The 20,661-nt window shown below is 43.7% G+C and overlaps 3 protein-coding genes, 2 long non-coding RNA genes and 1 pseudogene across 6 annotated transcripts in view; 4 read left to right on the plus strand and 2 right to left on the minus strand.

The window, feature by feature from the left end:
- The window catches only part of LOC137307038 (uncharacterized), a 120,779-nt gene extending 118,232 nt beyond the window's left edge, over positions 1-2,547 (plus strand). The window contains exons 3-4 of the long non-coding RNA XR_010959001.1: positions 2,023-2,085; positions 2,462-2,547. This is a non-coding gene — a long non-coding RNA (uncharacterized lncRNA). The remainder of the gene's footprint in view (positions 1-2,022; positions 2,086-2,461) is intronic.
- Positions 1-20,661, minus strand: part of LOC137306907 (histone H2AX-like) — a 155,491-nt pseudogene that overhangs the window by 131,311 nt on the left and 3,519 nt on the right.
- LOC137306862 (uncharacterized) lies at positions 7,168-16,179 on the minus strand. Of its 2 annotated transcripts, XR_010958950.1 has the most exons (3): positions 15,680-16,179; positions 15,217-15,303; positions 7,168-7,229 (listed from the first exon to the last, which is right to left on the minus strand). It is a non-coding gene; the product is annotated as an uncharacterized lncRNA (long non-coding RNA). The 2 variants fall into 2 exon arrangements; XR_010958949.1 differs by lacking the exon at positions 7,168-7,229 and having other exon boundaries at positions 11,719-15,303.
- On the plus strand, positions 7,458-8,005 carry LOC137307067 (histone H2B 1/2-like). The gene has a single exon (XM_067976408.1). The coding sequence runs from the start codon at positions 7,601-7,603 to the stop codon at positions 7,973-7,975; it is 375 nt and encodes a 124-aa protein (XP_067832509.1). The 5' UTR covers positions 7,458-7,600; the 3' UTR covers positions 7,976-8,005.
- On the plus strand, positions 9,104-9,508 carry LOC137307033 (histone H2A.J-like). The gene has a single exon (XM_067976380.1). The coding sequence runs from the start codon at positions 9,119-9,121 to the stop codon at positions 9,506-9,508; it is 390 nt and encodes a 129-aa protein (XP_067832481.1). The 5' UTR covers positions 9,104-9,118.
- Positions 20,173-20,540, plus strand: LOC137307034 (histone H4). Its single transcript, XM_067976381.1, has one exon. It carries the CDS (start codon positions 20,173-20,175, stop codon positions 20,482-20,484), a length of 312 nt encoding a protein of 103 aa, XP_067832482.1. The 3' UTR covers positions 20,485-20,540.

Raw genomic sequence — 20,661 nt, forward strand, 5'->3', positions numbered from 1 at the left:
CACTCATGCACAGTACCAGGGACTGACAGATACAGAATGAATCTCACACTCACAAACAGTACCAGAGACTGACAGATTCAGAATGAATCACACACTCACATACAGTGTCAGAGACTGACAGATACAGAATGAATCTCACATTCACATTACTGCAGACTGAGCTGCACATTACATACCAGTCCAAAAATCTCATCGGGTCAGATTGAAAGATATCGTATCAATTCCTTTGGTGCAGACTGAGCTACATATTTGATATATTGGTAAGTGCTCGTGTTATACTGAAATAAACATTATCAATGCCATTGGTACAGACTGAGCTATTTCTTACATACGAGTCCAAAAATCAAATAAATGATCAGACTGAAAGATATACTCTAAATTCTATGAGCACCATCTGAGCTAAATATTATATAACAGTCCAACAATCTCATACAATATTGGACTGAATGATACAGTATCGATTCCATCAGTGCAGACTGAGCCACACATTATACAACAGTCCAAGAATGTCATCGGCCTATCAGACTCAAAGATACAATATCAATTCCATTAGCACAGACTGAGCTATATGTTACTCACCAGTCCAAAAATCTTATACAGTGTTTGACTCAGATACAGAATTAATCCCATTGTTGCAGACTGAACTACACATTACATACCAGTCCATAATTTCAACGTGAACAGATTGAAAGGTACATTATCATTCACAATAGAGTTCAGAGATTAAATGAAATACTAATCCAAAACTCACACACATTGTTTGATTAAAGAAAATCGAAAAGTGTATCCATATTAACAAATTAAATACTCGACAAAGAACTGCATATACTTTGAAGTGGTAAAGATATAGTTTCAAATACAATATTCTAAACTGAAATAAGAATCTAGAATGAATCCAGACTTGCACATTGTCTCAGAGACTGAATTACAGAATGAAACCCTCACTCAGATAAAGTAGCAGAGAATGGCAGATACAGAATGTATCCCCCACACACACAGACAGTACCAGACACTGACAGGCACAGAATTATGCCCACACTCACATAAAGCACCAGGGACTGACAGATACAGAACGAATCCATCACTTATATATGGTAGCTGAGACTGACTGATGCAGAATATACCCCATGCTCACACTCAGTTCCAGAGACTGACAGATACAGAATGAATCCCAAACTCACACACAGTACCAGAGACTGACAGATACACAATAAACCCCACTCTCACATCCAGTACCAGAGACTGGCCTCTACTGGACGTAAGCGAGAACTGTAAAAGAGCGGAACAAATTCACATTATCTGTCGTGGTTGGAGAAGCAGGACAATGTGCAATGTGAGGAAAGTTTCTGTCTGTAACTTTTACTCTCGTATTTTTGCACTTTTTGATCGTGAAAAATGAAGACAATTTATTCATAATAACGTTTTTGTTTCACTCATTCAATCGTTTTGAATTTACCCCATTATATTTCACTGTACATTGCGCAGTATTTCTCTCTGATTTCTCAGGTCACGATTTACATTTTTCCTCCACCCCATTTAGACTGTAATTTTCCAAGCAGTATGTGGCCTCCTTATTCCCTCTCGCGAAATGAAGCATCGCAAACCTTTCCATATTGCAATTCAATGGCCATTTACACTGCCGTTCAGCAAGTTTATTTTGCCGCAGACTTCCTCTGTTTAACTATACCTCCTAAATCAACTACAAGAATTTAACACAGCATTACAACGAATATTTGGTCTAACAAAATGTACTTGCAGCTCGTCTCCATTCCCAGTTTTTCTAAATCCCACTCGTGCAATATAATGTGAAGAATTAGTTTCTGTTCTGTCCCTCTCTCATCTGCAAACTTCACTGTCCCGGGGTTTGGGGACATCTACTGGCCGGAAGCAGAACTGCAACAGTTCGGAACAAATTGCTGAAACCGGACAATGTGCAGTGTGAGCGTGTTTGTGATTGGTGGCAGGTACTAAATCTGATTTTTTAAACCTGCCCATTAACCTTTAGTGTTTGTTATTGAACAGTAAACAGAGCCGGACAGTGAGGATACGGGGAGTTATACAAAGAGCATTTATGGCAGGCATCAGGTGAGATGTTTGAAGGACACATTTTAAGCAGCGTCTGTTTTGTTTCGGTTCAATGGTTCGTCCCAAGGGAATGGGAAACAGAAATCTGATATGTTCAAAGGTCCCCGCCCCATCGGGTAGTCCCATTCATGGATCAGTGCAGGGGTTGGGTTGTGTCTGGTTGTCACTAAATTGTTGTAAAACAGCCCAACACACCTGGTGTGCAGAAGCTGAGAGCTGCAGTACTGCAGTGGAGTCAGACACTGACACTGTTTGTATCGCTGGTTTTCATTTGTGGTTATTACAATGATTATTAACAGAGAGATTCAATTGATCACTTTTGTATTTTCTACTTCACCTGTTCTTGAGTTACAAGAGATACTTTTTCTTCCTACAGTCAAATCCTTGAAGGACCCAGAATCAGTGTGATGTTTACTCCACCCGAGGCACAAGGAGCAGTCAGTGCAGCCAGCTCCTTCTCACACACAGTAAGTACATTATCACTCACAGAGCACAGAGACACAGACAGGTCATCAGTCCCACAATCTCAGACAGCAGAAATAGTCAGTCCCACACTGATCCCAATCCAACAGTGAAACAGAGCAGGAGAGACAGATGTAATTTCCATTTCACAACGATTCATTACAGCTGACCGGCAGATAAATAATTCCCAGTCTAAAATCACACCCAGTATCAGATTGAAAGGCACTCTGTCAATCTCACATTAGTTCAGCCTTAGCTACAAATTAAATACCAGATAGAACTGACACATGGTACTGATTGATAGGTACAGAATGAATCACAATAGTGTACTCCAAGATTCAAATTAAATACCAGCCCACAACTCACACACATTATGAGTTTAAAGATGCAATATTCATGCCACTATTGTACACTGAGATACAAATTAGACACCAGTTCAGATGTTACCCATTTTTGACTCACATATATGTCCAAAAACTTCATAGTATCAGAATGAAATGGACAGTTTCAATTCATTCACTGCAGACTGAGGTACACATTAGATACCAGTCCAAAATTCTCATACAGTAATGACTGAAAGACACAGTATCAATCCCATTAGTGCAGACTGAGCTACACGTCACATACCAGTCCAAAAATCTCAGTGTCAGGTTGAAAGATACATTATAAATTCCATTAGTGCAGACTGAGATACACATTAGTTACCTGTCCAAAAATCACATTGTGTCAACCTGAGAGGCACAGTATCAATTCCATTACTGCAGATAGAGGTTTACATTAGATACCTGTCCAAAAATCGGGTACAATATCAGACTGAAAGATATAGTATCGATTTGATTAGTACAGACTGACCTACACGTTACATACCAGTATATAATCTCACACAGTATCAGACTGGAAGATACAGTATCAATCCCATTAGTGCAGACTGAACTACACCTTATAAACCAGTCTAATCATATTACACCATATCAGACTGAAAGGTACATCATGAATTCCATTAGTGCAGACTGAGCGACACATTATATACCTTCCAAAAATCTCATACTTTATCATAATGAAACATACAGTATGAATCCTATTAGTGCAGACTAAGCTAAACATTAGAAACCAGTCCAAAAATCTCTCACAGTGTCTGACTAATAGATACAATATCAGTTCCTTTAGTGCTGACTGAAACACACATTACACACCAGTCCAAAAATCTAATACAGTGTCAGGCTGAAAGATACAATATCAATTCCATTAGCCCAGACTGAGCTACACAATAAATACCAGTCCAATAATTTCACAGTAAAGTTTGAAGTGAACATTATCTTCACAGAGATGAAGATACAATCCTACAATAAAACTCACACAAGTTGTTTGATTAAAAAAAATCCAAAAGTGCATCCGTATTTACAAATTAATGCGAGACAAAAGATTTGCATACATTAATGAATTAAAGATACAGTTTCAAGCACCATACTGTAAACTGAAATAAGAATACAGAACGAATCCAGACTTGCACTTTGCCCAGTGACTGAGTTACATAATGAATCCCACACTGAGATAAAATACCTGAGATTGACAGATACAGAATGAATCCAACACTCACACACAGTACCAGAGACAGACAGATACAGAATGAAGCCCACACTCACACACAGTACCAGAGACTGACAGATACAGAATGAATCCCACACTCACACACAGTACCAGAGACTGACAGATACAGAATGAATCCCACACTCACACACAGCACCAGAGACTGACAGATACAGAATGAATCCCACACACACACAGTACCAGAGACTGACAGATACAGAATTAATCCCACACTCACACACAGTACCAGAGACTGACGGATACAGAATGAATCTCACACTCACACACAGTACCACAAACTGACAGACTGAGAATTAATCTCACACTCACATACAATCTGACACCTACTGGCCATAAGTGAGAACTGTAACAGAGTGGAATAAATTCACATCATCTGTCGTTGTTACAGATTCAGGACAATGTGCAATGTGAGGAAATAGTTTCTCTCTGTAACTTCTACTCTCATATTTTTTCATATTTTGTCAGTGAAAAATGAGACAATTGATTCATAATAAAGTTTTTGTTTTGCTCATTCGAAAGTTGCCCCATTATATTTCACTCTACATTGCGCAATATTTCTGTCTGATTTCTCAGGACACGATTTATATTAATTCAAATAAACCAAACTGAAACACAAATAAAAACTGAGCGCAAAGTTTCAACGGCGACCGTCAAAAGTGAAAGGGATAAAATATAGAAAAAATTAAAACCAAAAATGTTGGAAAGACTCAGCAGGTCCGGCAGCATCTGTGGAGAAGAGAAGCTCGGGTTAACGGTTCAGGACAATGACCCTTCTCTCGATCAGAAAGGTTAATCAGACATAATTTAAAAAAGGAACGGGAATCAGCAGAGGGAAAAACTTCAGAAAAACAATTAATTTCACTGAATCCGAGCAATTGTGTCCCGTATCCACCGTACAGATCAGGACAAATAATAATACAAAGAACAGAGTTAAATTCAACACTATGGTGGAAATAAATGAATTTTAATAGTATTTTTTATATAAATTAGACACGTTTGTGTTTTGGAAACACTGTCCCTCTGAACATCATCAAATTCAGTTCCAGTCTTGGTGTTCCTGAATTCAGCGTGCTGGGATTCAAACCTGTTGGAATTAACTGCTTGCAAGGCAGCTATACTCACCATTATAGCGCCTTATTTCACCAGGAGGGAGAAGTCGAGTGTTTCTGTGGAGTTTCGGACTGAATTGCTCCCTTTGGGTTTCTGGCACTTTAATCATAGACAATAAATAGTTCCCAAACATCAGTCCCTGAACAGACACAAGAAGCTGGTGGAATTTCTCATTCATAGATATTAAATAAGAGGATGGCAAAAGCGAATAGGAAGAGGTTCGGAAGAAGTCACCAAAACAATTAGGGAAGCAAACAGGAACCAGGAAATCAAATTATCAAGGAATATAAAAATAAATAGTAAATTATTCCACAGATACAAAAATAACAAAAGGAAAATCAGAATTGCTTGAGTGATGCACAAGATAAACTCACAGATAACGTCAGCGAAATGACAGCAATATTGAATTATTACTTTGCCTCAGTATTTACCTGAGAGATTAACAGGGTGAATATGATATTGGAGGAAGAGATCAATAAAGATATAAAGACATTTTAGTTCGAAAGGGTGGTTAAACTCCCGGTCCAGATGGATTGCACCCGCACATATTAAATGAAGCAAAGGAAGAGATCGCAGAGGCAATGTTACATGTGTAGGAAAAATCATCACAAGAAGGAATAGTGCCAGAGGACTGGATGACAGCTAATGTGATTCTTATATTTTAATACAGGAGATAGAACAAGTCCAGGGAACTATAGACCAGTTAACTAAAGGTCGGTGGTAGGATTGATCATGGAATCTTTTACTCAATGATGCAATAGAAAAACATCTAGAAACCGAAAATATAATAAAGAATAGTCAGCACGGATTTCAGAAAGGGAAGGTTTAACAGTTTGGCCAAAGGTTTGACAGTTTAAATTACAGTTCAACATAACTTATTTGCTTTTCAATTCTATTCCTCTGGAAATAAACCACAGTGCTGTGTTTGCTTTTTTATGTCCATATCATCCTGTGCTGCTACTTTTAATGATTTGTCAATCTGTACCCCGAAATCCCTTTGCTCTTTTACCCCATTTAGACTCTTATTTTCCAAGCAGTATGTGGCCTCCTTATTCCCCCAAGCAAAATGCACCACCTCACACCTTTCTACATGGAAATTCAATGGCCATTTACACCGCCTTTCAGCAAGCTGATTAAAGTCGTCTTGTATTTTGTTGCAATCTTCCTCGGTATCGACAATACCCCCTAAATTAATTGTAAGAATTTAACACACCATTACAACGAAGGTTTCGTCTAACAAAATGTACTTGCAGCTCGTCTTCATTCCCAGTTTTTCTAAATCCCACTCGTGCAATATAATGTGAAGAATTAGTTTCTGTTCTCTCCCTCTCTCATCTTCAAACTTCAATGTCCCGGGGTTCGGGCTGCTCCTGCACACTCTCCAATTCCTCGCCCTCGTCTCTCGCCCGGACACGCCCTGGCGTACCATCCTGCCGTCCGGCGGAGGCGGGAGTCCCCAGTGGAGGGCTCTCTACTCAGGGATCCTCCCGTGTTACATCGGGGATCTGGGGTGGAGGGTGTTGCATGGAGCAGTCACGTCCAATAGGCGTTTACGCCATTTCACGGACGCCCAGGCCGCCTGCAATTTCTGCGGCCTGGAGGAGTCCGTGTTTCACTTGTTCACCGGGTGTGGGAGACTGCAGCCCCTGTTTGATTATTTGGAGGGGCTGCTCCTGAAGTTCTGGCTGCACTTCAGTCCCACGCTCCTGATCTTTGGCCGCCCGGTGAGGAGGGGGGCGGGCAGGTCGGTGGACGTCCTCGTGGGCCTGCTCCTGGGCCTGTCCAAGGTGGCCATCCACAGGTCCAGGTTGCTCGGGGCCCGTGGGGGCGGTCGCTCGGCCTGTCTGCCTCTCTTCCGCGGAATGCTCCGTGCCCGGGTGGCCCTGGAGATGGAGCATGCGGTGTCTGCCGGTACGCTTGAGGCTTTCCGCCACCGGTGGGCACCGCAGGAGCTGGAGTGTATCCTGGACGAGGGAAATAAAATTTTAATTTGACACTTGGTTTTTGGTTTAAAAAATAATTTAAAAATGTCCCGGGGTTTGGGGACATCTACTGGCCGGAAACAGAACTGCAACAGTTCGGAACAAATTGCTGAAACCGGACAATGTGCAGTGTGAGCGTGTTTGTGATTGGTGGCAGGTACTAAATCTGATTGGTTTCTTCAGATATCCAATCAGAGAGTGAAAAGAAAAGGTGACGTAGCATCACTCCGAATGACCCAATCACAATCATTGCCTTCACCCATCCCTCATTACCATCGGGCTGTGGGGCTGCCGATTTAATCCGAGCTCGGAGCGGATTTGGGTCATTTCTCAGTCTGAAATTGAGTTTGAAAATGCCTGAGGACAAGAAAGCAGCTCCCAAGAAGGGCGCCAAGAAAACCTTGAATAAAGCACCGGGCAAGGGCGGCAAGAAGCGGAGAAAGTCGAGGAAGGAGAGTTACTCCATCTACATCTACAAAGTGATGAAGCAGGTTCACCCCGACACCGGCATCTCGTCCAAGGCCATGAGCATCATGAACTCCTTTGTGACCGACATTTTCGAGCGCATCGCAGGTGAGGCTTCCCGCCTGGCCCATTACAACAAGCGGGCGACCATCAGCTCCCGGGAGATCCAGACCGCCGTGCGCCTGCTGTTGCCCGGGGAACTGGCCAAGCACGCCGTGTCAGAAGGGACAAAGGCGGTGACCAAATACACCAGCTCCAAGTAAAAAACTCCACAATGAACTGAAAAAAATAAACACAAAGGCCCTTTTAAGAGCCACCCACAGTCTCTCTGAAGACGCTGTACCGACACCTCTATATTTCAATTGCTAAATTTAAATCTGAGAGAGATAGCTTTTTGGCAACCAAAGGTATTAAGGGATATGGGCCAAAGGCGGGTATATGGAGTGAGATCACAGATCAGCCATGATCTTATCAAATGGCGGAGCAGGAAAGAGGGGCTGAATGGCCTACTCCCTGTTCCTATGTTCTTTTTCTTTTGTAATTTCTCTTGAAATCTGGAAGTTTCTCGTATTCACTGCGCGGTATAATCTATGTGTCGCTTTTTTATTTAATCCCAATAACCAAAAACGTCCTTGATCCTCTTATTCCCGCTAATATTCCGCCCTTTCCCCCGCATCTGCCCCGTCAGAGCCGTTTCAAGGCGGTGGATTACACTTCAGTCATTTCTTTCTCCTTTTCACCTTTGTTCATTATTCGGGAATATCACTTTCAGAACCGCAATCCTTTGTAAAGCAGCAATCCCGAAAGGGTGTTCACACCGAGTGCAGAACAGTCTAAAGACTCTGTCACTGCTCGACTTCTGACACCAGGAGTCTCGGCTCCGGTTTCGATCGCGCTGCAGCTCCTGTGAACAGGGATCAATCCACAATCTGTGGTTTGTTACTTTTACAAAGATTGAGCTGGAATCTGTCCCGTTAAAAAATGGGGCTTTATTCCCGCCCGATTGAAAGCGAACGGTGGATGAAGCCGGATTTTAACCGGATTGTAAAAGATTCTGGAAGTTGTGACGGGAAATGAGGAATAACAGAGTAAAAGGAGAGAGATTTTTAAATCTTTGTCTTTACGCGACATTATTTACTAAATCCGCTTCTTGTGTTGGAAATATATTGGCGGGCTTTTCAAATTTCATCAACTGTTCAGTTCGGTATTTTCCGCCCTTTTCTCATTGCCGGCTATTGATTGGTGAATAAAGCAGCTCTCTGATTGGTTCAACGAACAGCCCAATGAGATTGCGAACAGCCGGACCAATCACAAGTGCCCCCACTGTATTCCTCCAGAAGATATAAAAAGGGCGAGTTCGGGAGGATTTCTTCATTCTTTGTGAAAGTGTTTGTGAGATTGTGGAAATGTCTGGAAGAGGAAAAACCGGCGGTAAAGCTCGGGCCAAGGCCAAGTCTCGCTCATCCCGGGCCGGACTGCAGTTCCCTGTGGGCCGTGTTCACAGGCACCTGCGAAAGGGGAACTACGCTGAACGTGTGGGTGCCGGAGCCCCGGTCTATCTGGCCGCTGTGCTCGAGTATCTGACGGCTGAAATCCTCGAGCTGGCCGGCAACGCGGCCCGGGACAACAAGAAGACCCGCATCATCCCCAGACACCTGCAACTCGCCATCCGCAACGACGAGGAGCTCAACAAGCTCCTGGGACGGGTGACCATCGCTCAGGGCGGGGTGCTGCCTAATATCCAGGCCGTGCTGCTGCCGAAGAAAACCAGCCATGTGAGCACCAAGAGCAAGTAAAGCGGCCAAGATTTAATCTGATAACCCAAAGGCTCTTTTAAGAGCCACCCACTGTATCTATGAAAGGGCTGGTTACTGACTGAAGAGAGTCAGGGATCAATTTAATAAGGACTTGATTCCGATTCGAGAACTAACAATAACTTGTTGATTACAAATGATCCAGATCGGTCTGTTGAAGTACTCGCTTCCGGACAGCAGATGTCGCCAACCTCCAATAGATTGATATTTGCAGTTTGTGTGGTGAATGAGACAAAATATCAAAATTGTCATTAAACTGGGCGGGTGGGATACAGAAATACCAGGGACGTTTGATCATCGGCGTCAAGAGGCATTCTGTTGTGTTCCACCCAATATTATTTACAGTCTCATCCTCCGACAACACTTGTTCGCTCTTTATTATTTTACCCAGATTTGTAAAGCAGAAGCTGACTGATGTGTTGATTATTGTGTCAGCGATTACTGAATCAGTGAATGACATTTGTCTGTTATTGGATGTGAGCGAGGGAATTATTCTGTTCCTGTGTCAGTTGCGACTTCGTGCGGCCGTTGGCTGGTGCTTTACTGAAGGATTTCTTGGTGCCTTTCTTGGGAGCTGTTTTCTTGTCCTCAGGCATTTTCAAATTGAATTTCTGAACCAGAAATGAGACAAATCCGCTCCGAGCTCGGATGAAATAGGCAGCCCCACAGCCCTATGGTAATGAGGGATGGGTGAAGGCAATGATTGTGATTGGACGGATGGGAGTGATGCCACCTGACATAGAAAATATGAGTAAGAGTCGGCCATTCCGGCCTTCGGGTCTGCTCCGCCATTCGAAATGATCATAGCTGATCGTCGAACTCAGTACCCTGTTCCTGCTTTTTCCCCATATAGAAACATAGGAACAGGAGCAGGCCATTCAGCCCCTCCTGCCTGCTCTGCCATTTGATAAGATCATGGCTGATCTGTGATCGAACGCCATGTATTCGCCTTTGGCCCATATCCCTTAATACCTTTGGTTGCCAAAAAGCTATCCATCTCAGATTTAAATTTAGCAATTGAACTAGTATCAATTGCCGTTTGCGGAAGAGAGTTCCAAACTTTTACCACCCTTTGTGTGGAGAAATGTTTTTTAATCTCGCTCCTGAAAGGTCTGACTCTAATATCCCTTGATCCCTTTAACAGTAAGAAATATATCTATCTCATTCTTGAATACATCTAATGACTTGGCCTCAACTGCCTTCTGTGGTAGAGAATTCCACAGGTTCACCACCCTCTGAGTGAAGAATTTTCTCCTCATCTCGGTTCCAAATTGCATACCCCGTATCCTGAGACTGTGACCCCTGGTTCTGGACTCGCCAGCCATCGGGAACATCCTCCCTGCATCTGGTCTGTCTCGTCCTGTTAGAATTTTATATGTTTTGAAGAGATCACCTCTCATTCTTTTAACTCTAGTGAATACTGGCCGAGTCGACCCAATCTCTCCTCATACGTCAGTTCTGCCATCCCAGGAATCAGTCTGGTAAACCTTCGTTGCACTCCCTCCATGGCAAGGACATCCTTCCTCAGATAAGGAGACCAAAACTGCACACAATACTCCAGATGTGGTCTCACCAAGACCCTGTATAACAGCAGTAAGACATCCCCAAAGACATCCCTGTTTCTTTCACTCTCTGATTGGATATCTGAAGGAATCAATCAGATTTAGTACCTGCCACCAATCACAAACACGCTCACACTGCACATTGTCCGGTTTCAGCAATTTGTTCCGAACTGTTGCAGTTCTGCTTCCGGCCAGTAGATGTCCCCAAACCCCGGGACAGTGAAGTTTGCAGATGAGAGAGGGACAGAACAGAAACTAATTCTTCACATTATATTGCACGAGTGGGATTTAGAAAAACTGGGAATGGAGACGAGCTGCAAGTACATTTTGTTAGACCAAACATTAGTTGTAATGCTGTGTTACATTCTTATAATTGATTTAGGGGGTTATAGTCAATACTGAGGAAGACTGCAACAAAGTAAGTCTGCAGAACGGCCGTGTTAATGACCACTGAATTTCAATATAGAAAGGTGTGAGCTGGTGCATTTTGCCTGGGGAACAAGTTGGCCGCATACTGCTTGGAAAATAAGAGTCTAAACGGGGTAGAGGAGCAATGTAAATCGAGCTGAGAAATCAGAGAGGAATACTGCGCAATGTACAGTGAAATATAATGGGGAAAATTCACAACTATTGAATGAGTAAAACAAAACTTTATTATGAATATATTGTCCTCATTTTTTACGATCAAAATGTGGAAAAATACGAGAGTAGAAGTTGGAGACAGAAACTTTCCTCACATTGCACATTGTCCTGTTTCTGTAACCACGACAGAAAATGTGAATTTGTTCCACTCTTTTGCAGTTCTCGCTTACGTCCAGTAGATGCCACTCTCTGGTACTGTATATGAGAGTGGGGTTAATTCTGTATTTGTTGGTATCTGGTACTGTACACGAGTGTGGGATTTATTCTGTATCTGTCTGTCTCTTTTACTGTGTGTGAGTGTGGGATTTGTTCTGTATCTGTCAGTTTCTGGTACTTTACATGAGTGTGGGATTTATTCTGTATCTGTCAGTCTCTGGTACTGTCTGTGCGTGTGGGATTCATTCTGTGCCTGTCAGTCTCTGGTACTGTACATGTTTTTGGGGTTTATTCTGTATCTTTCACTCTCTGGTACTGTAAGCCAGTGTGGGCTTTATTCTGAATCTGTCTGTCTCCGGTGCTGTGTGCGAGTGTGGGTTTTATTCTGTATTTGTCACTCTCTGATACTGTATATGAGTGTGGGGTTTTATTCTGTATTTGTCACTCTCTGATACTATATATGAGTGTGGGACTAATTCTGTAACTGACATTCTCTGGTTCTTGCTGTGAGTGTGGGATTCATTCTGTATCTGTCATTCTCTGGTTGTTGCTGTGAGTGTGGAATTCATTCTGTATCAGCCATTCTCTGCTACTTTATCTCAGTGTGGGATTCATTCTGCAATTCAGTCTCTGAGCCAATGTGCAAGTCTGGATTCACTCTGTTTTCTTATTTCAGTTTACATTATTTTATTTGAAACTATATATTTAATACTTTAAAGTACATGCTTTTTTGTCGAGTGTTTAATTTGTAAATATTGATACACTTTTGGATTTTCTTTAATCAAACAATGTGTGTGAGTTTTGGAGCAGTGTTATATCTTAATCTCTGAACTCTATTGTGAATGACAATGTACCTTTCAATCTGTTCACGGTGAAATTATTGGACTGGTATATAATGTGTAACTCAGTCTATAATAATAGAATTAATTCTGTATCTCAGTCTGATACTGTATGAAATTTTTGGACTGGTGCGTAACATGTAGCTCAGTGCATGCTAATGGAATTGATGTTGTATCTTTGAGTCTGATATGGTATGAAATTGTTCGACTGCAATGTAATGTTTTGCTCAGTCTGCACTAATCGAATTCAAACATTATCTTTCAATATGAATATATAAGATTTTTGGACTGGCTTGTTATGTGTAACTCCGTCTGCAATAATGTGACTGTGAGATTCATTCTGTATCTGTCTGACTGTGGTACTTTGTGATTCTCTCTGTTCCTGTCAGTCTCCGGCACGTGTTAATTTGGGATTCATTCCATATCTGTCAGTCTCTGATGCTGTATGTGAGTGAGACATTCATTCCATTTCCATCAATCTCTGATACTGTATATGAGTGATATAAATTCTGTATCTGTCAGTCTGTGCTACTGTATGTGAGTGTAGGATTTGTTCTGTATCTATCAATCACTGGAACATTGTGTGAGTGTGAGAATCATTCTATTTGTCAGTCACTGTCACTGGATCTGAGTATGAGATTCATTCTTTATCTGTATCTAATTTGTATCTGTGTTTAGAATATGGCGTTCAAAACTGTATCTTTCATACCTAAATGTATAAATAATTTTTCCCAGTATTTAAGTGGTAGATAATCATATACTTTAAAATGTGATGCTGCAGGTTATAATCAGAGAATGAGTGCACTTTTTGGGCTACTCTTAAATCTGCATCGATGTGAACACAACTGTGATTTAGTGCATCTTCCAAACTGATATGGTGGCACTTTTGAACTTGTATATAATGTGTAGGTCAGTCTGCATGAATGGAATACTGTATATTTCAGTCTGAATCTGCATCAGATATTTTTTGTAGTGGTTTATAATATGTAGCTCAATCTGCACTAATGGAATTGATACTGTATCTTTCAATCTGACACTGAGATTTTTGGACTGGTACGTAATTTGTAACTCAGCCTGCACAAATGGAGGTGACTGCGAGATTGACTTTGTATCTCTCACTCCGTGATACTGTGTGGGATTCATTCTGTTTCTGTCAGTTTCCAGTATTGTATGTGGGTGTTGAATTCATTTTAAATATGCAATTTCTCAAACTGTCTGCCTGTGTGGGATTGAATCAATAACCTGGTACTCTATGTTTGAGAGATTCATTCTGTATATACAATCGCTGGTACTGTGTGTGAGTGTGGGATTCATTCTGTATCTAAGTCTCTGGTACTGTGTGTGAGTGTGGGTTTCAGTCTTTTTATACAGTCTCTAATATTGTGTGTGTTGAATTCATTACATATATGCAGTTTCTCAAACTCTAAGTTTGTGATTCAGTCTGAATCTCTCAGTCTCTGGTACTGTGAGTGTGGGATTCATACTTTATCTGCCAGTATCTGGTACATTATGAGAGTGTGGGACTCATTCTGTATCTGTCAATTCTGGTACCATACATGAGTGCGGGATTCATTCTGTATCTGTCTATAATTATTCTCTCAGATTATATTATGGCATTCAATACTGTAGCTTTAATATCTTCATGTTTAGTTTTTCTCACTATTTAATTGGTAAATATGGATAAACTTTAGGATTTGTTGCTGGAGGTTTTTAATCAGATAATTTGTGTGCTTTTTGGACCACTATTAAATCTATATTTCTGTGTAATATTGTGAATGATAATATATATTTCAAACTGATAGTGATTTTTGAATTGGTACATAATGTGCAGCTCAGTCTGTACTATTGTAATCGATACTGTGTCTTTCAATCTAATATTGTATGAGAATTTTGGACTGGTATGTAATGTATATCTCAGTCTGCACTAATAGAATTGATACAGGATCTTTACATCTCATACAATGAGTGTATTATAAACTGGTTTCTAATTTGTTTCTCAGGTTACACTGTCACAGCATTTCTCAATCTGATAATGTACATGAGTTTAAGACTTGCCTGCAATTTGTCTCTCATGATAACACTATTTGAATCGATACTGCATGTATTAAACTCACATGTGAGAGTTCAGGGCGAGTATTCAATTGGAATCTCGAGGTACATTATTGGGGTTCATTCTGTACCTTTGAATCGGGTACCATGTGTGATTTCTATCTGGTATTTAATTCGGAGCTAATGTTGCCCTATTGTGAGATTGACACAGTGCCTTTCAATCTGAAAGCGTGATTTTGAACTGGGATTTTTGCATCCACCTGTCAGCGGGACTGAGTTCGGGGGAAATGGTGAACAGCGTCTGCCTCACCTGCTCTGTTTGATGGTTGGATTGAAAATGTGTCTCTGGAACTTGGGATCAGTGTGGGACTGACCACTTCTGCTGTCTGAGACTGTGGAACTGATGACCTGTCTGTGTCTCTGTGTGTGATAATGTACCGACTGTTTGTGAGAAGGAGCTGGCCGCACTGTTCCTTCTGCCTCGGGTGGAGGAAACATCACATTTATTCTGGGTCCTTCAAGGATTTGCCTGTAGAAAGAAAATTATATCTTGTTACTCAGGAACAGGTGAAGTAGAAAATACAAAAGTGATCAATTTAATATCTCTGTTAATGATCATTTCGAATATCCACAAGTGAAAACCAGTGATACAAAGAGTGTCAGTGTCTGACTCCACTGCAGTACTGCAGCTCTCAGCTTCTGTATACCAGGTGTGTTGGGCGATTTTAAAACAATTTAGTGACATCCAGACAGAACCCAACCCCTGCACTGATCAATGAATGGGACTACCCGATGGGGCAGTGACCTTTGTACAGGTTAGGTTTCGAATCTCCTCTCCCATGGGACTAACCGTTCAACTGAAAGCAAAGAGCCGCTGTTTAAAATGTGTCCTTCACACTTCTCACCTGGTGCCGGCAGTAGATGCTTTTTGTTTCACTCCCCACATCCTTACTGTCCGGCTCTGTTTCCACTGTTCACTGTCCAATCACAATAAACAGGGTGAGACTGGAACTAAACCAGGAACAATTCACTCCTGGTTTGGGGAGTCAAAGCAGCAATGATTTTAACAGCAGGTTCTTCCCATTCTCTCTCCCTCACCCTGGACACACCCTGTACACACACAGCCCGAGAATGACCTCTCCCTTCCCCCTCTCACTCCATGTTCCGGGACCAGTTCCTGATCCACTCCGCCTCTTACAAACAGCCCCCGGACTCCCCCTGACCTTCCCCCGGACTCAATGCCGATCTCTGAGCCCATCTGCGGACACGGTCCCGAAGCGATGAGCTGCTGTAACGAGGCTGCTCTTTGCTCCCTTCCCCCGGGGGCCGTGATCTCTCCATTCCCGGCTGTTTTTAACCATCTTCTTCCGCTCACTGAGGGAATGGCGCCCACAGGCCGAGCTGGGGGAGGGGAGCGCGCATGCGCTCTTCTGCTCACCAGCAAGCAGCGCTGGGGCCGGGGCTGAGTTACGCATGCGCAGATATCTGGTTTAATTCCCGATACAAAAATCGATGGAAACTTTCCCCAATTGGAATTTTTCAGAGTCTGAGCAAAGGAAGTGGGGGAAAGGTCAGAGGGAATGGGGTCCACAGGCAGTGCAGGAACAGGCACCAGAATGGGAAACAGATGGGATTCCACCAGTGCCTAACGCTGGAATCCAGACTGACTTTACAATCTCCAACTATTAAACTAGATGTTTCCATCCCTGCTGTTCCTCTCGGTATCTTTTGATGGTAAAGGGTCTAACAGAGATAACGTGGGCGGCTGTGGAATGAGCCAATGGGTTCTGTTCATTCTTGGTTCCTCGACTGATAAAGTAACGCGTGAACCCGAAACTGGAGGGAGGATTTCTCAAACCAATCATGGAGAAACATGGGAGGAAAGTGGGACTCGGTGTATTTGCTGGGACTGTGCAGGATGAATATCTGACGGCAACAGTCCCAGTTTATTTCAATCAGAGTGAAACTCTCGGTCACTGAGAGTAATACTGAACGGCCCTCTGCTGCAAGATTACAAAGGGTACAATATGCAAGAGAGGATTAAATGTGTGACACTGTCCCTGAGAGTGGGATTAATAACGTGTCTGTCTCTGGAATAAGATCAGTTAGAGATGAGACTGCATCTTCTGTCATTCAACCTTGGAATAGCAATTGGAATGGAATGATTCCCTATTTGTTACTGGGTGAAAACCGCTCATTACAGCTCAGTTTCTCTGTCTCTCTTGTACTTTATATGGAGGTGCGATACTGTTATTGAGCATGATACAGACACACTGATGGGAAGTGTGAGACTGATACTGTGCCTGTCTGTATCTCTCTCTCGAGCGCTGTCCATGAAGCTGGGATAATGTTTGCTGAGCGTGAAACGGACACATTGATGGGAAGTGTGAGACTGATTCTGCGTCTGTCTGACTGTGTCTATGTCTGTGCGTTTATCAGCCGGTCCGTCTCTCTCTCTCTCTCTCTTTAGTTCTGCACATGAATGCGGGGCACTGTTACTGAGCGTAATATAGACCCACTGATGGAATGTGAAAGACTGATTCTGTGTCTGTGTGCTGTTGGTGAGACGATTACTCTCCCTTCTACTGTATATGAGCCGGTCTGACGGTGCATTTATCCGCCGAAAAGTAAAGGTGGCGAGAAACAGCCTGTAACAGTCTGACTCCGGACTGTCTGTGAGTGTTGAATTTATTCAGTAACCAGCTTTCTCTGGGTGTTGAGAATGGGATGGATCGGACGCCAGTTACTATTGCCTGTCAGTCAGTTTAGCAGGAGAAGGAAACACAGAGAGACTGGAGGAGCCCAGAGCGGATAATTTGAATTTTCAACTTAACCAAACATATTTCTGTGTGCGAACAATACAATAATGTAAAAGCAGATATGGATTATCACAGCCAGAGCTGTGATTGGCTCCTGTCCCTGAATCTGGAGACCAGAGACTGTGAGGAGCGCCGGCCTCAGAGTGTTTAACAGTTACTGAGCTGGGAAACTACAACCAACCCCGAGAATCCGCAGCACAGGCCGAGCGGGGAGGAAAGTCTGTCCCGGGAATTGTCAATGTGGAGAACAGTTTGTCCTGTGAATGTACAGATGTGAACATTGTGTCAGAGAGAGTGTGTGAAATGGGCGGGCGGTTTACATTAATGCCACTGTGTTTGTGTGGCCGGTCTCATCGCCGGATGTCCGAGTCCCTTTTGAGTAAAATTTAAAAAAAATCCCTGTCAAAGGATCGCCCTCCTCCCCTGCCGAGACCCGAAGTGAAAATATAAGGTCCGGTTTTAGTTCAATTCAAGATTTCAGCTGAAAAACAGAAATCATGTCAGCGATCGGGTGAGAGAGCGCGATCAGTGCAGCAATGAAACGGGTTTAAATCGAAACTGGTGCTTTTAATTCCGGTGAAAGTTTTTCGACAGCAAACATTCCGGTGTTGGAGATGGGAAGGGGCTAGTCTGGGACTCTGGAGTGCCCGATTATAATTAGAATCGGGTAGTTTAAGAGGAGAGAGAAACACAGAGTGGCTGGAGGTGCCGAGAGCTGACAGCAGGGTGTCTCCGCCCCGTCCGCTCTGGGCCTTTAAGTTGCTCTGTGCCGCCGCCTCTCGTTTCATTTCTGACCCAGCTCTGACTGACAGAGAGATTTTCTTCAGAGTCCCGGACATGACAGATACTGCAGCCGCCGAAACCGCACCTCCCGCTGCCGCTCAAACCAATGCTCCGAAGAAGAAGAAGGCGGTTCACCGACCCAAGACAGCCGGTCCCAAATTGGGCGAACAGATCCTCAAGATTGTGGCGGATTGCAAGGATCGCAAGGGGATATCCCTGGCCGCGATAAAGAAGGTTCTGGCTACCAAAGGCCTGGATGTGGAGAAGCACCGGACCCAGATCAAATTAAGTATCAAGAGAAATGTGGAAAAAGGCTCCCTGGTGCAGATCAAGGGCACGGGCGCCTCGGGCTCCTTCAGAGTCGCTAAGAAGGAAGCCCAGGAAAAAGTGGGAAAGAAGGTGAAGAAACAAGGAACCAAGAAATCTCCCGGAAAGAAACCAGCGGCCAAGAAACCAGCGGGCAGGAAATTAACGGCCAAGAAACCAGCGGTCAAGAAAACAGCTGTCAAGAAATCGACCACAAAGAAGGCGGCGAAATCACCAATTAAGAAGAAAGCGGCTGTGAAGAAGCCCAAGACCCCCAAGCCAGTAAAGGCGAAGGCGAAGAAGGTACAAAAACCGAGCGCCAAGCCCAAACCGAAGAAAGCAGCAGGCAAAAAGAAGTAAAAAATCAAGTGCAACTTGTGACCATCTGAACCCAACGGCTCTTCTCAGAGCCACCCACGTCTCTCAGAAAAGAGCTGATCCCGGAATCAGATGATTCCTGTCCCGGGGCCGGGCTCAGATTTCAGATTGAACTCATTTACAATAAACACAGGGTCCTGGTGACTCGCTGACATTCCCTACCCCCGCCCCACTCCCACTGTCTGATATAAAATAGAGAGAATGGGATACCCGGGCCGGGCCTCACTGTAACTGGGTGCGTGTTCACCTCCAGTCCCAGTTCATTCTTTTTCTCACAGATTCAGGGCCAGGGTCCGTGACAGGGGAAAACTGGCGGAGATCCGCCGCGATCACAATTCAAACCCCAACACATGAGATTCTCCAAATCAGCTGGAATAATGTGTTTGTAAACTGCTGAATCCGTCTGGGAGGGAATGTGTGGGAGATAGAATCGGGTCTGGGACTGAAATGGAAGCCGGCGGGTTGACTAGTGACAGAAGGGACTGTATTTAGGCAGAAATATTACTGACTGATAATTGTAACGGGGCTTATTTAAAAGCTCCGGGTTTCTGTAAATCCTTGAATATGAAGCCCGAGTCTGTAAGGGTTTGTGCGGAGCGCTGTGATTCGGTTCAATTATCGATGAACGGTTTAAAATTGGCGGGTGGAGAAAGCTGGAGTTGGAGCTGGAAGATCAGATACCGCTCTCCGCCCTGTCCATCACTCTGACTCTCTCGCCCCTCCCTGTTTAATCTCACTCTGTCTCCTCCCCTCCCTGTTTAATCTCACTCTGTCTCCTCCCCTCCCTGTTTAATTTCTCACTCTGTCTCCTCCCCTCCCTGTTTAATTTCGCACTCTGTCTCCTCCCCTCTCTGTTTAATTTCTCACTCTGTCTCCTCCCCTCTCTGTTTAATTTCTCACTCTGTCTCCTCCCCTCCCTGTTTAATTTCTCACTCTGTCTCCTCCCCTCCCTGTTTAATTTCTCACTCTGTCTCCTCCCCTCCCTGTTTAATTTCTCACTCTGTCTCCTCCCCTCCCACTTTCACTCTGTGCATGTTTCAGTCAGGTCGGGGCAGTCTGCATAAAAAAGGGAACCAGCACGAGTTCGCTGTTCATTTCAGTGAAGAATTATCATGTCTGGAAGAGGTAAAGGAGGCAAAGGACTGGGCAAAGGTGGCGCCAAGCGGCACCGAAAAGTTCTTCGTGATAACATCCAGGGTATCACCAAACCAGCCATCCGCCGCCTGGCTCGCCGTGGCGGTGTCAAGCGGATCTCGGGTCTGATCTACGAGGAAACCCGTGGGGTACTGAAGGTTTTCTTGGAGAATGTGATCAGGGACGCGGTCACTTACACTGAACACGCCAAGCGCAAGACGGTCACGGCCATGGATGTGGTGTACGCTCTGAAACGGCAGGGCCGCACCCTCTATGGATTCGGCGGCTGAACGACTCGACCCTTTCCAACCAAACACAAAACAAAGGCTCTTCTAAGAGCCACCCACCGCCTCACAGAGAGAGCAGTGACCTGGGAAGGGGGAGTGGGACGATCTCGGGGTGGGGAAGTAGTTTCCGATATTCTATTAATATGGGGAGATTTCTCCAGCACTCGTTACAGGGAGATC

This window comes from Heptranchias perlo, chromosome X, assembly GCF_035084215.1.
Source record: "Heptranchias perlo isolate sHepPer1 chromosome X, sHepPer1.hap1, whole genome shotgun sequence".
In the NCBI taxonomy this organism is placed as follows: Eukaryota; Metazoa; Chordata; class Chondrichthyes; order Hexanchiformes; family Hexanchidae; genus Heptranchias; species Heptranchias perlo.

Bases quoted from the DNA above. Each gene is read 5' to 3' on its own strand.
- LOC137307067 (XM_067976408.1), top strand. From the start codon at position 7,601: ATGCCTGAGGACAAGAAAGCAGCTCCCAAGAAGGGCGCCAAGAAAACC.
- LOC137307033 (XM_067976380.1), top strand. From the start codon at position 9,119: ATGTCTGGAAGAGGAAAAACCGGCGGTAAAGCTCGGGCCAAGGCCAAG.
- LOC137307034 (XM_067976381.1), top strand. From the start codon at position 20,173: ATGTCTGGAAGAGGTAAAGGAGGCAAAGGACTGGGCAAAGGTGGCGCC.